This window comes from Nyctibius grandis, chromosome 19, assembly GCF_013368605.1.
Source record: "Nyctibius grandis isolate bNycGra1 chromosome 19, bNycGra1.pri, whole genome shotgun sequence".
Taxonomy (NCBI): domain Eukaryota; kingdom Metazoa; phylum Chordata; class Aves; order Nyctibiiformes; family Nyctibiidae; genus Nyctibius; species Nyctibius grandis.
In genome coordinates this window covers 5,024,545-5,038,395 of record NC_090676.1, presented here as the reverse complement: position 1 = coordinate 5,038,395, position 13,851 = coordinate 5,024,545, and the positions used below count along the sequence as shown (strand labels likewise).

The 13,851-nt window shown below is 38.8% G+C and overlaps 1 protein-coding gene across 3 annotated transcripts in view; it reads left to right on the top strand.

The window, feature by feature from the left end:
* Positions 1-13,851, top strand: part of GNAS (GNAS complex locus) — a 153,506-nt gene that overhangs the window by 107,016 nt on the left and 32,639 nt on the right. For all 3 annotated transcript variants that reach the window (XR_011049568.1, XM_068416453.1, XM_068416454.1), the window contains exon 5: positions 1,354-1,451. Coding sequence is in view for 2 of the 3 variants with exons in the window: in XM_068416453.1 (XP_068272554.1) it covers positions 1,354-1,451 (98 nt within the window). In the remaining variant the exon portion in view is untranslated. The remainder of the gene's footprint in view (positions 1-1,353; positions 1,452-13,851) is intronic.

The following is a 13,851-nucleotide window of genomic DNA, read 5'->3' as shown; positions in this document are numbered from 1 at the left end:
TGCATCACTAAATTTACTTTAAGATGCCATTCTGCATCTTTAAGATGCTGTTTGAAACATCTGTTGTTCTGGTACAGTTCAGGTATTAGCATTCTGGCAGGAAAGTAAATTTTTTAAAAAAATATATTTTCAAGTGAAACCTTGGAAGTCACATTTGGATGTGACCCCATTCTTTGTGCTACACTGATAGTAAAAGAATACAAGAGACTACTATCCCAAGAGAGGGAGCGATTCCGAAGCTAAGGTAGTGGAGGAACCTTGAAGCAGTAAACTGACTATTTAAAATAATATATTCTTTTTCTTTAAAATGTTTCTGGTGTAAAGAAGAGGGATGGAGAGAGAAATAGAATATATACAGTAGCTATTTTAAAGGTCATGTGCTGTCCTGGATGCAAAAAAGCTGATTACCTGAGCCACTTAAAATCAGAATAGAAGTATTTAGTCCAAAAGACTTTAAAAGCTCTGAGAGAGAGCCAGGAAAAGTTCACGATAGTTGATAAAAGTAATGCCCACAGTGGTCTGTGTATTTAAGTCTCTAGGCTGCTGCTGTTCTAAGTCTGTTCAAAGTTCGTAGAGTGATAGCCAGAAACAATGACACACTGCACGTGCCCCGTTGGAGCCAAGGTGCATCTTTTATATGCAAAAAGGAACGGGCTTCTCGTTGTGTTTTATACTTGTGTTACAGGTTCAACAAAAATGAAGCATTGCATTTTTGGCTGTATTTCATATCTTGGATTGTAATTTTTAAGGTTGACAGAATCACAGACACAGTTTAGCTTTGTACGTTCTGTAGTTCAATATCCTTTTACACTGTAAAAGAATAAATTCTGCAGATACTTTGAGTTAAGTGGTACAGAGTTAAGTAAGATACAGATTTCTGTCTAATCCCTGAAGATCCTCACTAACTTGGAAAGTCAAGTAAAACCTAATCATCATTTGTTACCTTTATGTAAGAGTTACTGACTAGTTTTTCATTGAAGTCAAAAAAAATCTCGACAGACAAATAAATACAACATGCAGTGGAATTGTTAGTTAAAGAACAAATGTTACCAGATAGTATTGATTATTAAAAATGCCATCAGAATTGTCATTAATGAAAAGTTAACTCTTTTTTTCAATATATAGTTGGACTCAATCAAAACGACTGCAAAGTGGTTCTTTAAGTGTTACAAAATGTTGAAGTCAAAACAACTAAGAAAGCCAACTGAACTTTTGGTCAGGTTCTAAATAATGTTTATTTTTTTGTTAAATATGTTACCATTTACTGTTCTTTACAGTGGTAACAATATGTTACCATTTACTGATTCTCTTAATAGATAATACATTTTGCTAATACTGTTTTTCCTCTTTCAGGAGTTTTATGAACATACAAAAACACTTTGGCAAGACGAAGGTGTGAAAGCCTGCTATGAGAGATCTAATGAATATCAACTGATTGATTGTGCACAGTAGTAAGTATTGTTTCTATTCTGCTGTATATTGACTGCGATACACAAAATTTTTTATTGAATGTCAATGACAGTGATTTGGATGGTCCTGATGCTTACGTTTCCTTGCCTTGGAAAAGGAGTGTGTGCTACATAGTGTATTCTTGGGAGTCAGCTATTCAGAGAGGTAGAAAAAACTGGCTTTCAGTTAGACAACAATATCTCTATTGAAAACCTCGCAGATGTTTTCAAATGTTCTTAATACAGGCTGACACCTTAATGCAGTGGACAATTGTATTGTCTCAAAGACCGAATTTCCTGCTTTTTCCACTTAGACCAGTTCCTTTCCAAATGACAGCTTCAGATACTGCAGCAGGTTTTAGTAAGCTGGAAAGTACATTGGTGTGAAACATCCCTGGGTTTGTAGCTTTTGTTTTTAGTGCAGTTTATTTATCTGAAAACAAAGAGATGGCAGCAACAATCATGGGCAGCAGCCTGTGATCAGTCACCAGGACTTCTGCTTGTGTGCCTTCATGCACATGTCTGAGAATGATTCATTCTATTCTGCTGTTTGTACCACTGTGATAATTAGTGTTGTCATGAGAGACTGCTGCGTGTTTCCCACATATAGCAATATAGTATAGTTCAGAATTTTTTTTATGGCAAGATGTTAGTGATAATTGTGACGATTCCTGGTATTTTTGTTGCGTATACTCAAGAATTGCAGGACTTAAATTTGGAATATTAATGGTTAAAACTGTTCTTTGTTAGTTTATACTCTCTCTGCTTCTTTTGGAGAAGCTGAAATAACATTTAATGGTCAAGGAAATGCAGGTTTCTTATTTCACATGATGATGGACAACTGCAGTTTGTCTACTACTGCATCTCTTAAAGAACATTTGATGAAATAAAATTTGTAAGGTGCGTTATTTGTTTGTTTAAATAGACTTAAAGGTAAATCAACAATTAGCTCTCTTTGAAAAGAGACCGGGGAGGTAATTTTACTATGACTTGCACCGCTCCAGGTCTTTAGGAGCCTCTTTGAAGTTTTGCCATTGTTTCTAGTGTGAATTTGTTTGATGTGTAGCGGTGTCTTTTGCGCTAGATGACTAATGTTTGGTCATTTGGCATGGATCTTTTTGCAAGTTCAGTTGCTAAAAAATAAAAAAATTCTACAAGATTTTCATTTTCCGTCAACTATCCAGTAAATTTTGTTTTTTTCTAGTGTAAAGCTGATAGAAATGGGGAAAAACTAGTTTTGTTTCTGATAGTGTTTGGTTGTCTGTTGTTTCTGGTTAGTATTTTTTAATAGTCAACTTCTATGATGGGAAGAAGTCAATATTGTTAAGCACTAAGGGGGTTTTGTGTTGTCCTTTTTTAGAAGAGGAGCAAATTTTGTTCTGCCCTGAATGCACAGAAGAAAGCTAAAATTTTTATCATCCCTGATTGCTGGACATTGACTTTTTCATGGGTCAGCAAGGGGGAATGGCTTTTATCATGGTTTTACCATCCTACTCCATCTAGTGGAACACTTAATTCTACATCATGGGCTGTAGAACCAAAAATAAACCTTGTACATTGCTGACAAATTACAGATTTGTTTTTTCTAAGATACCATTGCTGTCTGCTTCTAAAAATATTTCATAATTCTAATATTTATCAAATTTGATAGTAAAGTATATGACACCATTTTCTTGCAGAAGGAGATTTCTCATTGTTAGTTTTGGTAGTTCTCGTCCTTTCTGGCATTTTTAATCATGCAGTGGCATTGTTTTTAATAACAGAATTTGCAAAGTAAGAGTTTTTTAATGGCAAAATGTTTGCTTGGAGGTTAACATCACTTTGAAATTCTGAACTTGTTTTTATCGTATTAAATTTTCGAGGGACCTGACAAAAATTATTTCCCGTAAAATCTGACATGACTGATACCTTGAAATTAACCTGGTGAGCACACTCTAAAAAAAATTTTAAAATATAAAATGTAGCTGAGATTTATCAAGTGAAGACTATTTTAATTTGAATGTGCAAGGTACTGTTGTTAGGGCTAATAGATGTTAAAAGAGAAAGTTGAGCAAACTGTGTTGGAGTTGTCAGTTCTTTCAGAGAAGAGTCTTGGGTTCTAAACGCTTTCTCCTTTTGAAGTCCCTGTTTAAAACAAGAACTGCGTACTTAAAATGGAAGGCAGAAAAGTGGCTTTTCTCTTTCAAGATCAATCCAGCTTCCAAAAATCCCTTCTTCCTCTTGAAAGTTGAATACATTCTTAAATATTAATGGATTCTTTGTTTGGTGAATTACTTTCAAATTCTATACAATGTTTCTTCTTCACAAGAATTAGCTTTTTATAGTTGTTTGTCAAATTTTAATTTTTTTTAAAACTGTCATTTTTTTGAAGTGTGAATCGCTTAGTGTAAAGTTTGCCTTGGTTCATTTAACAGTGCATTTTTTAAAAAGAAGGTTTTTTCACTCTTGGAGCAACACGGTTATATATAGGAAGCTTTGCAAGGAAATTCTGCCAAATGTTTAAAAATCAATTTTGTCTCTCTTTTAGCAGGGAACAGTGAGGAGTGTATATCTTACAGGGCTTTGTTTGGCTTTCAGAAATGCTAATATCAAAAGGAAATTAATTTCTGTTTCTGCCAAACCTGCATGAAATGTACGCAGAGCTTCTTCAGGGGTCTTAGAGCTGAGGGGCTGGTCTGCATCCCCCGTCCGCAGGGAGTGGGCACGTTGCAGGGCTTGGGGTCTGCCTGCTGTCCTCTGGGGACTGGCACCAGTCCTTTCCCTCCTCTTATTTCCATCTTTTGTTAATGGCGTGATGGTGGCAGTGAGGACTTACCGAGTTCCCTTCTGTTCGACATTGCTGCTTTTACAGTTCTGCTTTTCATGGCTAAAAACTGGTCCTCTGTGTAGGCAGCTTAGCTCTAGTCCAACAGAAGGTCTTTTCAGAGGTAAGGACTCTGTGGCTTAGCTGCAGGATGCTGGAGCATCTTGGAAAGAAAGATGTTGGGGAAATGGAGGCTTAAACTCTAGCAGAGTTTGTGCCGAGGAGAGAAGGGAACTAGCTGATGAGTCGGGAGCTCTCCTAGATGAACAGAGGGCGAGGGGAAAGCCACGTTTTGCTGACTGTCCTTTCCCAGGGAAGTGGGAACGAATATAGTTCTCAACCTAATGTGTTGTATCTACCTAATTTGAATGCAAGTGTTTAGTCTGGAAATGGTATTTTTCACCTTCTTCTGAGCAGTAACTTTAAATACTACTGTACTTCCTGCTGACTCGCTACAATTTTTCTGTGTCTCCCCATAAGAAGTTAACGTTAATATGGACTGTTACTGCTGGTCCACCAAGTTCCTGGTTGCATTGGCTCAGAAACGAAGACTTTACCAAAAGCTGGAGGTACCATCCTGGCTTTCCATTTAACTGCGGTTGTGATCTTTGGAGGTGTGAAGCTGGCAGGCCCGGCCAGTAAACCTCATCTGCTGGAGAGCCCTTCTGGTATCCTGCCCTTTATCCTCAAGCTCATTGGCTAAATGAGAACGTCACTTTGGAGGAACCCTGTTCATTTTGAAAGAGTAGCTGTTTCTGCTCATCATGAGCTTTACTGTACTTCCTGCCTAGGCACATTTTACAGTCTTGAGAGGCAGAGAAAGGAAAGGAGGCCATTTCCCTTTTCCTAACTGGACTTACCAAGTAATTAGTTTCTGTTCTGCTTTTAGAACAACATGGTCTGCGAGGTTGTCACCAGTTTCTCTCTTATATGAATGTATTTTAGCTGTGATGAGGGAGCATTGTTTATGAGGAGACCAAGTTTCATTGCTCTTGGATCTTGTGGGGATGAAGAGAACGAATGTTTGTACTGAAGCTGCCATGTGATACCGCTCTTGGCTAATAATAAACAGAAGAATGCAGAAGTCTCTAGAATATGGAAAACCCTAAACAGTGATAAATAAATGATTTACCATCCTTCATATTTCTTCTCTGGAGGCACAGGATTGCATTTTATTTAGAATATATTACTTAATACAAAGAATATAGAAGCCATTTCCAGTGTAATGTGCCAAGACCTGTTTGTCAAATGTATGCCTTCTGTCGAATGTAAACAAACATGATCTCCTTGAAGTGCTGCTGTTGCTAATACGTCTACCTCGGTTTTCATTTGAGGAGCTCTGTTCTTAAAGCCTTACAAATACACAGCAGAGTAGTCGGAGTAAGCAGGATCTCTCCCATGTGAATGTGCTGTTTGTGGCACGAGGGCATGAAGGGTGCCAGCACCATCCTGTCAGGTCTGACCCAAAGTCTGTGGATGTCCTGAATAAAATTGCTTTGATGTCAGTAGCCTTTGGATTAGCTGTGTAGCAGATCAAAAGCAAACCCGGGTACGTGAGCCTCCTAGTGCTAATGAGCCTCCTAGACTTGCTAATATTAGGCTGTGCCCACGGATCCTTGAATTTTTGCTTTAGTTAGCCTTGGCCACCAATTTGATTCTGTGCTTCATTTTACGTTATGCTTTCTCTGCGTTTCTCCTAGCTGGTGCTTCCTGGTTTTCGCTGGGGTGGAAGAGGAAATAATGTGAGAGACAGTCTTTGCAACACGTTTCGCACCCTCCGCTATCAGGAAGGGGTGGAAGTAGCACGAGGGAGCCCATTCTCACGCTATTTCCTGCCGCCCCGGCGTCCCTCCTGCGCTGCCATTTCGGGGAAGGAGAGGGCACGGGGGCGGCTGGTCTAGGTGCAGAGTCGCGTTTCTCGAACTTCAACACCAGCAGAGCCATTCCGATAGCTTGAATCTGTGCCAGGCTGCTCCAGAAGAGTTTTATGAGAAGTATTTTTTAAGATGTTTGTTTTTAAAATACTTATCAAAGAAAGGAGGGGAGTGCAGCTGTTAGCCAACTGCTGTGCAGGGCTGCTAAAGGACCAGCAGATGTGGACGCACTGTTTTTCTAATTTCTAATTTGTTATGGGTTGTAAATTCTTTATATTTTTATTGAGATTTATGGTGTGTTTTATTTCTGGATTTGCTGACTTGTAGAGAGCAATTAAGAGCCCCGATCTGAGCACTTAATGATTTTCTTCCATGTTGATTTCACTTCACGACAAAGTTCCCTTCATGGAACATGTAGTAAAGTGCGTTTCCTGAAAGTCTCACCTTTTTAAATAGCGGCTGATTTATCAGTGGTACTACTGTTAGTCTAGTTTCTTATTCTTTTTTTTTTTTTCTTTTACTTACTTTCCACTCGATGTGATTTTGGTAGAGTAGTTACTCATGTCTCCTCCAGCTCTGCAAGCTGTGTCTGCATATTCACATTCAACAGGACAGGAATTTCCCTGGCCAATATTCCTGGCATACATGAACTTCTTACGGACATTAACAATTACATTGTTAAACATTCCTGTGAGGAAGAATAATATTCGTGTCCCCTTTCGCTGATCTAAAACTGATGAGCTTGCCTACTGCTGTGTGAATTCTTTGGCAAGCCAAGGAATAGACCCAGATTGTCTAACTTCTAATCCTTAATCTTGATTATAAAACCCACCTTACTTTATTCCAGAGCACTTAGACATAACTAAATTAGGGTCTTTTCCCTACTTTTCTTCAGCCTGAGGGAATAGACGATCATGTTTTAAACAAGGTTAAATTTCAATTTAAAAAAAAAAATACAGCCCAGGTTATATTTTCTCTGAAATCCAATGGGGTATTAGGTGCAGAAATAGGTTGCTGTAGATTATGGGTAGCACGGTAACTCCTGTCTTTGCATGACTTTAGTGAAATCACTACCAATAAAATGAGTCCAAATATATAAGTAGCTGAATTATACCTAACTACTCCATGTGTCTGCCCTTTCTTGCTGACTATTGATAGCAGGGATGTGCCTGCTGGCAAGTGCTGTGAAAACCAGATTACCTAAATTTAGCCAATAAATGGATTATGAATCCGACACATGTTCCCACTGTTGTCCCAGCTAATCATAAATTCATAATTTCAAGCTACACTCAACCCCAGATAAAATTCTCCGTCTTCAAAATAAATTGCATCCCAGTATGAAGCAAGATAAAACAAAAGGTGTCCAGGAATAGCTTGCTTGAGTCTTACAAATTAGGAGCACCGAGAAGTGAAAATACTAAAAGTGATGAGCCATAGTGGCAGAAAGACCTTTACAAGTCCAAAATGTGAATAATTTCAGAAATCGTACCGCAGGCTTTTGAGGTCTGTGCGATGCCCACCGCATCATGCTGAATTACTCTGAAAGAGTTCAACCGTTTGCTCCAGGAATCCAATTTCTGCCTCCACTTTCACTCAGTCTGCCACTGATAACCCCCCTGCACCCATCACCTTCATTCATTTGCCATTTTTATTTCTCCTTTGTTCCACACATCTGTTAATGTGTCAGTTCCTTTCTGGCCTTTGGCTGCAGATGCAACTTCCTTTCCGTGTCTAGTTGTAAATATTAGGGATTTGTCTTCAGCTGAAGGCAGGGCTGACCTGATCTGAGGAGCGTGAGACGGGGCTGGAACTTCTTCCCCAATTTTGTGACCTAGTCCTGCATCCAAATTGTCAAACTTTGCCTTTTAGTTTAAGTGTATCACTTGCTAATGCCCGCAAGAGTTAAGAATAAACCTTAGTGCAAGTATTCAGGGGTGCCTGATGTAGTGGAAATGGATGTTCATTTCTCAGTGCTTTCATGTGCAAATACTCCATTTGCAACAGTAGCTGTTTCTCTGTTTCAGTAACAAATTCACATGCACAAAATTTGCTCAGGTTAGGCACACGCTTGCTCAAGAGTATTTTTGAAACTTTGGCATAAATGTTGACATTTTATTTAAATAAAATTTGTCCATAAAATAGTGAATTTCCTCTGTGTTCATATGTAGACACCCACATGATTTGTTCAGTAGATTGCTGTTTTCCTCTGACAGATGAGTTTCATTTTGAATGGCAAAAGCACATCAGACAGTGTCATGAAGGCAGGACTAAATAACAAGAATATTGACATTTTAGTTAGCAGTGAAGAATACTGTGTTGAGTCCAGTTGGTCGTTTGCTCCGGATGTATCTCTTAGCTAATATTTTACTTTAATAGTCTGCTTTAAAACCAAAGTTGATGTTATCAAAGAATGTAAATGTGTGAGTGACTACTGCTGTATAAACCTAAGAATGATGCAGCTTCATAAGATAATTCTGTACTAAAAGTATTTGGCTACAGTTCAGAACTCTGCAGACAAAGTTGTTCTGTAGCCCAGTTTCTTGATGGTTTGCCTATACCCATAGAGTTAATTAACACAGAGTTAAAAATAATTCACTAAAGAGAATAACAGATTCCTCGTTACTAGTGGTAAAAGTGGCAAACTCTGTTGTTTGATAAAGAATATGATGCTTGCATCACCAAATGTTTTTAAACATTTTAATAAATGAATAATACAAATGACAAAATGTGCATAAGCCCTGATATTTCTGTTTCAAAAAGAGAAAATAAAATAATCTTGAGGTTTTTTAAAGTAAATGTCAGATGCAGAGTTTTGTAACTGCTTTCAAGTCTGTTTGGTTCAGTAGTATCTGGACTTCTTAGTCAACATATTTCTGATACCTGCCCATGCTTCTACTTTGTTTTTTGTGGCACTTTTCTCTGCAAACGTACAAATTAAAGTGCAGTGGATTTTTTTTTTGTGGGTGAAGGGGAAGGGTTGAAATGCAATACATCAGGAGATGAAATATAAGCCAAAACCTTCTCTTAATTAAACTTGTACTAATTTGTGCATTTTAATGGCAATAAGGTCCACGTTCCTTCCCACTCTTTCCTTTTCCCGTCCTCAAGTTTTTGTTGGGGCGTTAATTAATAGTGTGAGAGGATAATGCTAGAAATAGATGAAAAAACATCTTTTGTTGGCTGAGGCTTTTGGAAGAGATGCTGGGAATATCGTATTGGTCTCTTGCTCTGTTGATAGGTACGAGTTTGTAATAGAATGAGAAGTGGTGAAGTACGCTGGCAGGGTGCTTGTTCTGCACATAACTGTGTGATTTGTATACACGTGTATACCTAAAGCTAAACTTATCTGGGGTTAGTTATGCAAAACAGTTAAAGAGTTGCCACCTTGAAAAGTAGTGTTTTCAACTTCTAATCAAGGAGATGTGTAGGGTTGATTTTTGTTGATTGTTTTGGTTGATTATTTGTTAAGTTTTGAGACTTCATAAATAATTTTCCATGTAAATGAAAATTACCACTATTTTTCAAACAACTAATATGTTAGTAAACAAGATTTCATGTATGCATTCAAAGCCCTGACTCAATGTCCAGTCCATTTTTGAGCGATTAATCAGCGTTGTTATAGACTTGACACAAAATAATTTATTCAAGAAATTAGTATGTTGTGGTGTTACACAAGATCATTCAATGCAGCTACTAACATAGCGTTACTACACAATTTTGGTTTTCTTTCATGATTGTAAAGATTAAGAAAAATTCAATAACGTGGTGTCATCCTTATAGGAACTCTCCTGAAGTAGATGGAGTTTCTCCTACTGTGAGTTAATTCATTAACAACATGTTTCACAAATATCACTGATTGCATAGATTCCTTGGTGTTCTGCCGAGCAGCCTTTCATCCTTTAAGCAATGCCATGTGTTCCTGGAGTGAGGGGATTTCACTACTGTAGTAAACACCGTATCGGGCTGCTAGTGCAAAGCTGATAAACACACAATTGGTGCATTTACGGCAAGACAGGCCCAACGTTTCACGAGGTTTGATGCGTTCAGAAGGTCAGACAATTGGCGGAGCTACGTGACTGCTGAAAGCTCAAGATTTTTTGGCTTGCCTTCACTGTACGTGGATCTTGCAGATGGTATTGCCCTTTTTCTGTATTTTTTTTTTATTTTCACTATGCAAAGAATATACTTTTTTATGGTAGGGAAGGTGCAACAAATTCACCATAAAAATCACTGTGTTTGCTGCAGGTGAAACTTCTCCTGTAATCTCAGTTCTCAAAAAAATACACATACTTTGAGAAAATTTGAACCAGTAAAATAGGTTATTGTGTACACGGTAATCCTTAAATCCTCTGTTTTTTGTGAAGACAGCAGTCAGTCTGTGTGTTACAATGAATTAGTTAGGATGAGAACTTAAGAGGAGGAGTTGTGTTTATGTAAACTCTGTAAGGTTGTCATGCACCTAGGATGTACTAGACTTCTGTTATTCATTGAAGTTTTACCCATTAATTTAAAAAATGTGCTCAGTTTTACTGTAAAATTCCCATAACTTCATTAAAAAACAGAGTAAACAATGTCTTGAATTGTTAGCATTGGACTTAATGGTATAGTGGTCTTAGATTACTGTAGTGGTGTAAAAACCAAAGCTACCAAGTACTGAGAATCAATGAAAGCAACTGTTAAAACTTGTATTAGTTCCCGAGAATTAATTTTCACTCACCCTTTCCTCCCACGCTTTTGCAACCTCCCTTTGTGCAAACAGAAAAAGCCCTGAATAAGGTTTGTTTTGAGCCGTGATTCAAACAATTCAAGATGATACAGAAACGAGCGGAAGACAGGACTTCCACGCGGGCTGGAGCAGCCTTCGCTAGGGATCCCTCCCGCAAGAGGAAGGTCTGCAGGCACAAAACACAGGGCAAGCTGTAAATAAATGCTTGAGGAAACAAGAAAGAGTGCAGCGTTGGTTGCACCACTGTCGCGCTACCTGCGTAGCAGCCAGGCTAATCCTGGGTGGATTTGGTGATCGGGGTGCCGGGGCAGCTGATGCGGGGCACTTGGAGAGGGGGACCCCTCGCCTCTGTGGCAGCCACAGCGAATGCTGCTCCAGCAGGAAGCGCCGTGCTGAAATGGTGTGCTGCTCCTGACGCTCCTGTGGCAGCGAACGTGGAGCAGGTGTGACCAGTATTTTTAGGGTTTTGCCGTTTACTCACCTTGGTGGGTGAGTAGCTGCTGGAACGTGTTGCCTGACCTTGGGATCTGCTGTTTCTGATGTTTGCCATCAGCAAGCACGGCAGCTTTTGGAGCACGGGTGGGTGTTTTTTTTATGAGAGCTCTTATCGCTCGTGCTGTATTGCTGCAGAAAAGGAACATTTCAAGATTAGAAGACAACAATTAGAATATTTTTATCAAACTAAAACCTAAAAAGATACTGTAAAACCTCATTAAAGACTTGCTTTAAAAAAGGAATTAAAAGTAAGTGTTCCGAGAGATAGAAGGCAACAGAAAATTTCTGATACAAAGATGAATTGAGGCCAGTACATTTGCTGGTACAACCTGAAAGCACCAGGTTCAATTCCCAGTTATTCTCTGGGTTGAAACACTGCAAATACATCACTGCCAGTCCCAGGGAGAGGGAGCGCTCAGTGCCGTTGACTTGGCACGTGTTCTCTCTCCTTTTTCTCTTCTGTGAACTCCAGCGTTTGATAATACACCGAAGCCTTTCCTTCACTGGTGACCTAAATGTACATTCCTTTTGTCCGGGTGCTTGCCTGCAGTCACAGGTGTTGCTGAATTTGTTATTTTTGAGAGACCCCTGACAAAGATGTCTGGAGTACATTTGGTATAAATTTACCAGCAGGCTCCAAAGTTTATTGAGACCATGTGCTTGCATGCAGAGAACATGGTCATAAAATCCTTACTTCAGGAGGGGCGGGCTGAAAATAAAAAAATAGATTAAGCTCATATTAGGTGAACAAGTTTATCAAACTGAAGCTGAATTTAAGTATTCTTTAGGTATTTTTTGTAGTATGTGACTAAGTCCTAACTAAACTGAAAGAAATTGCTAGCTAATTTTATGTGTGATTAAGAACAATTTTGTGGGCAGGATGTCATTGATAGGTTTTGTGATCTGAAATACCATTTTTTAACTGATTACTCTGTAGTATATTATACATAGATTTTGTAGACGAAATGTGTTAAAATCAGTTGTTATAGTTAAATATGACTCCATGATAGCTGTATTGGTATTGTGGTACACTAATTAAGTCTCCAAGAAGGGTACCCACCAATAAAGCTAAATTGTAGTATGTTCATTATGCAAGTGAGGGTTTTCAGTGTCTGGATGGTAATTTACACTTGAAATGTGTTGGCTGCCCAGTAAATTTTCTGTGAAGGCTGTGAAGTGCCTTAAGTACTCTGCAAGGTTCCCCTTCCCCCAAAGGGCTTGTGTAAACTGCAGCAGGAGTAAAAGCCTGCAAGGGCTATTTTTAGCAAGGCTGTTGCAGCTGGGGAAGGGCAAGAGCCTTGGGTCCTGGAGGAGGGTCTGCCAGAGGAGCGTGGTGCTGGTGGGAGCCACATCCAGCCCAGTTTTTACAATTAAAAAAAAAAAAAGAGAAAAAAGAAAAAAAAAACTTTTGCAGCCTAGGTAATTTTTACAAATAAATGAAAATAGCAATATACACGCGAAATCCTCCCAAACTGTGTTAATTTGCCGCTTTTGTTTGTATATTGCTGATGTTGGTAATACTTGCAGAGTTGCTGAAGACCATGTGTGAAACGCACTGTCCACCACTTTTGCTATTGAGGCTTTTCAGTTGGATTTTAATTACTCATTTATGATGTTATAAAATCAGGGACAGCGTGGAGAAGTTAGGCATCTTGAAGGTTTGTATGTGGCAAGGCACTCTTCTTACCTAGCTTCGTAAAGAGTGTGGCTGTTCTTTGGCTATTTTTTCATCAGATTGAGTCTCAAGAGTGAACCAGTCTTGCTCTAGTCTACTGATTGTTACTTTATTTTGGTCTTTTCATTAGCTCTGCCTATCAGTGTGCGTGTGCCATGAAGAACAGATTTTGCAGTTAAGGTGTACAGTTGCAGTTCTTTTCTTAGTTCAGCCTGAATGGCTTCTCTTCACCATTTCTGCTGGAGGACTTCACTGTTCACCTCTGTTCCACGGAGCTGAGCTGCTTTAGGATCCACACGTTTTGTTATCAAAAGCCAGACTGGGGTGAAACTTAGTGTCCCCATTTGTAAATTGGTGTTGTGATATGTCTCTTCTTCAGGAAGAACATGAAAGCTCACAACTGCAAAAACGCTTGGATGATTTTGGATAGTGTGAGGTTTTAAATGAAATCAGATGAGTGAGGGATGTTATTGTTCAATCTTTCATGGTACTAATGCCAAGAAGTATTGCAATGTCATCAAGAATCTTGACACAATGAAGTGGTTTTGTAGAAGGGGTGAGAGGATGGATTTAGAGATCTTCTGTCTTACCAGCATGGATGATATATTCCCCAAATGGGCATTCCAGACTCTAGGATCCTACTATGTCACATTAAAATGTTGATTTTAGCATGTTGTCTTGTGTATTTTCAATGCTAACTCTAATTCTCTACCCCTGTTGTTTAAAGTTTGTTTCAGAACTAAGGTGTGCGGTATGTATGAAGTGTGGAATAGTCTTACGTGAGGTTACAAGTATAAAATACTCGTTATTGTCACAGTGTGTTATCAAGG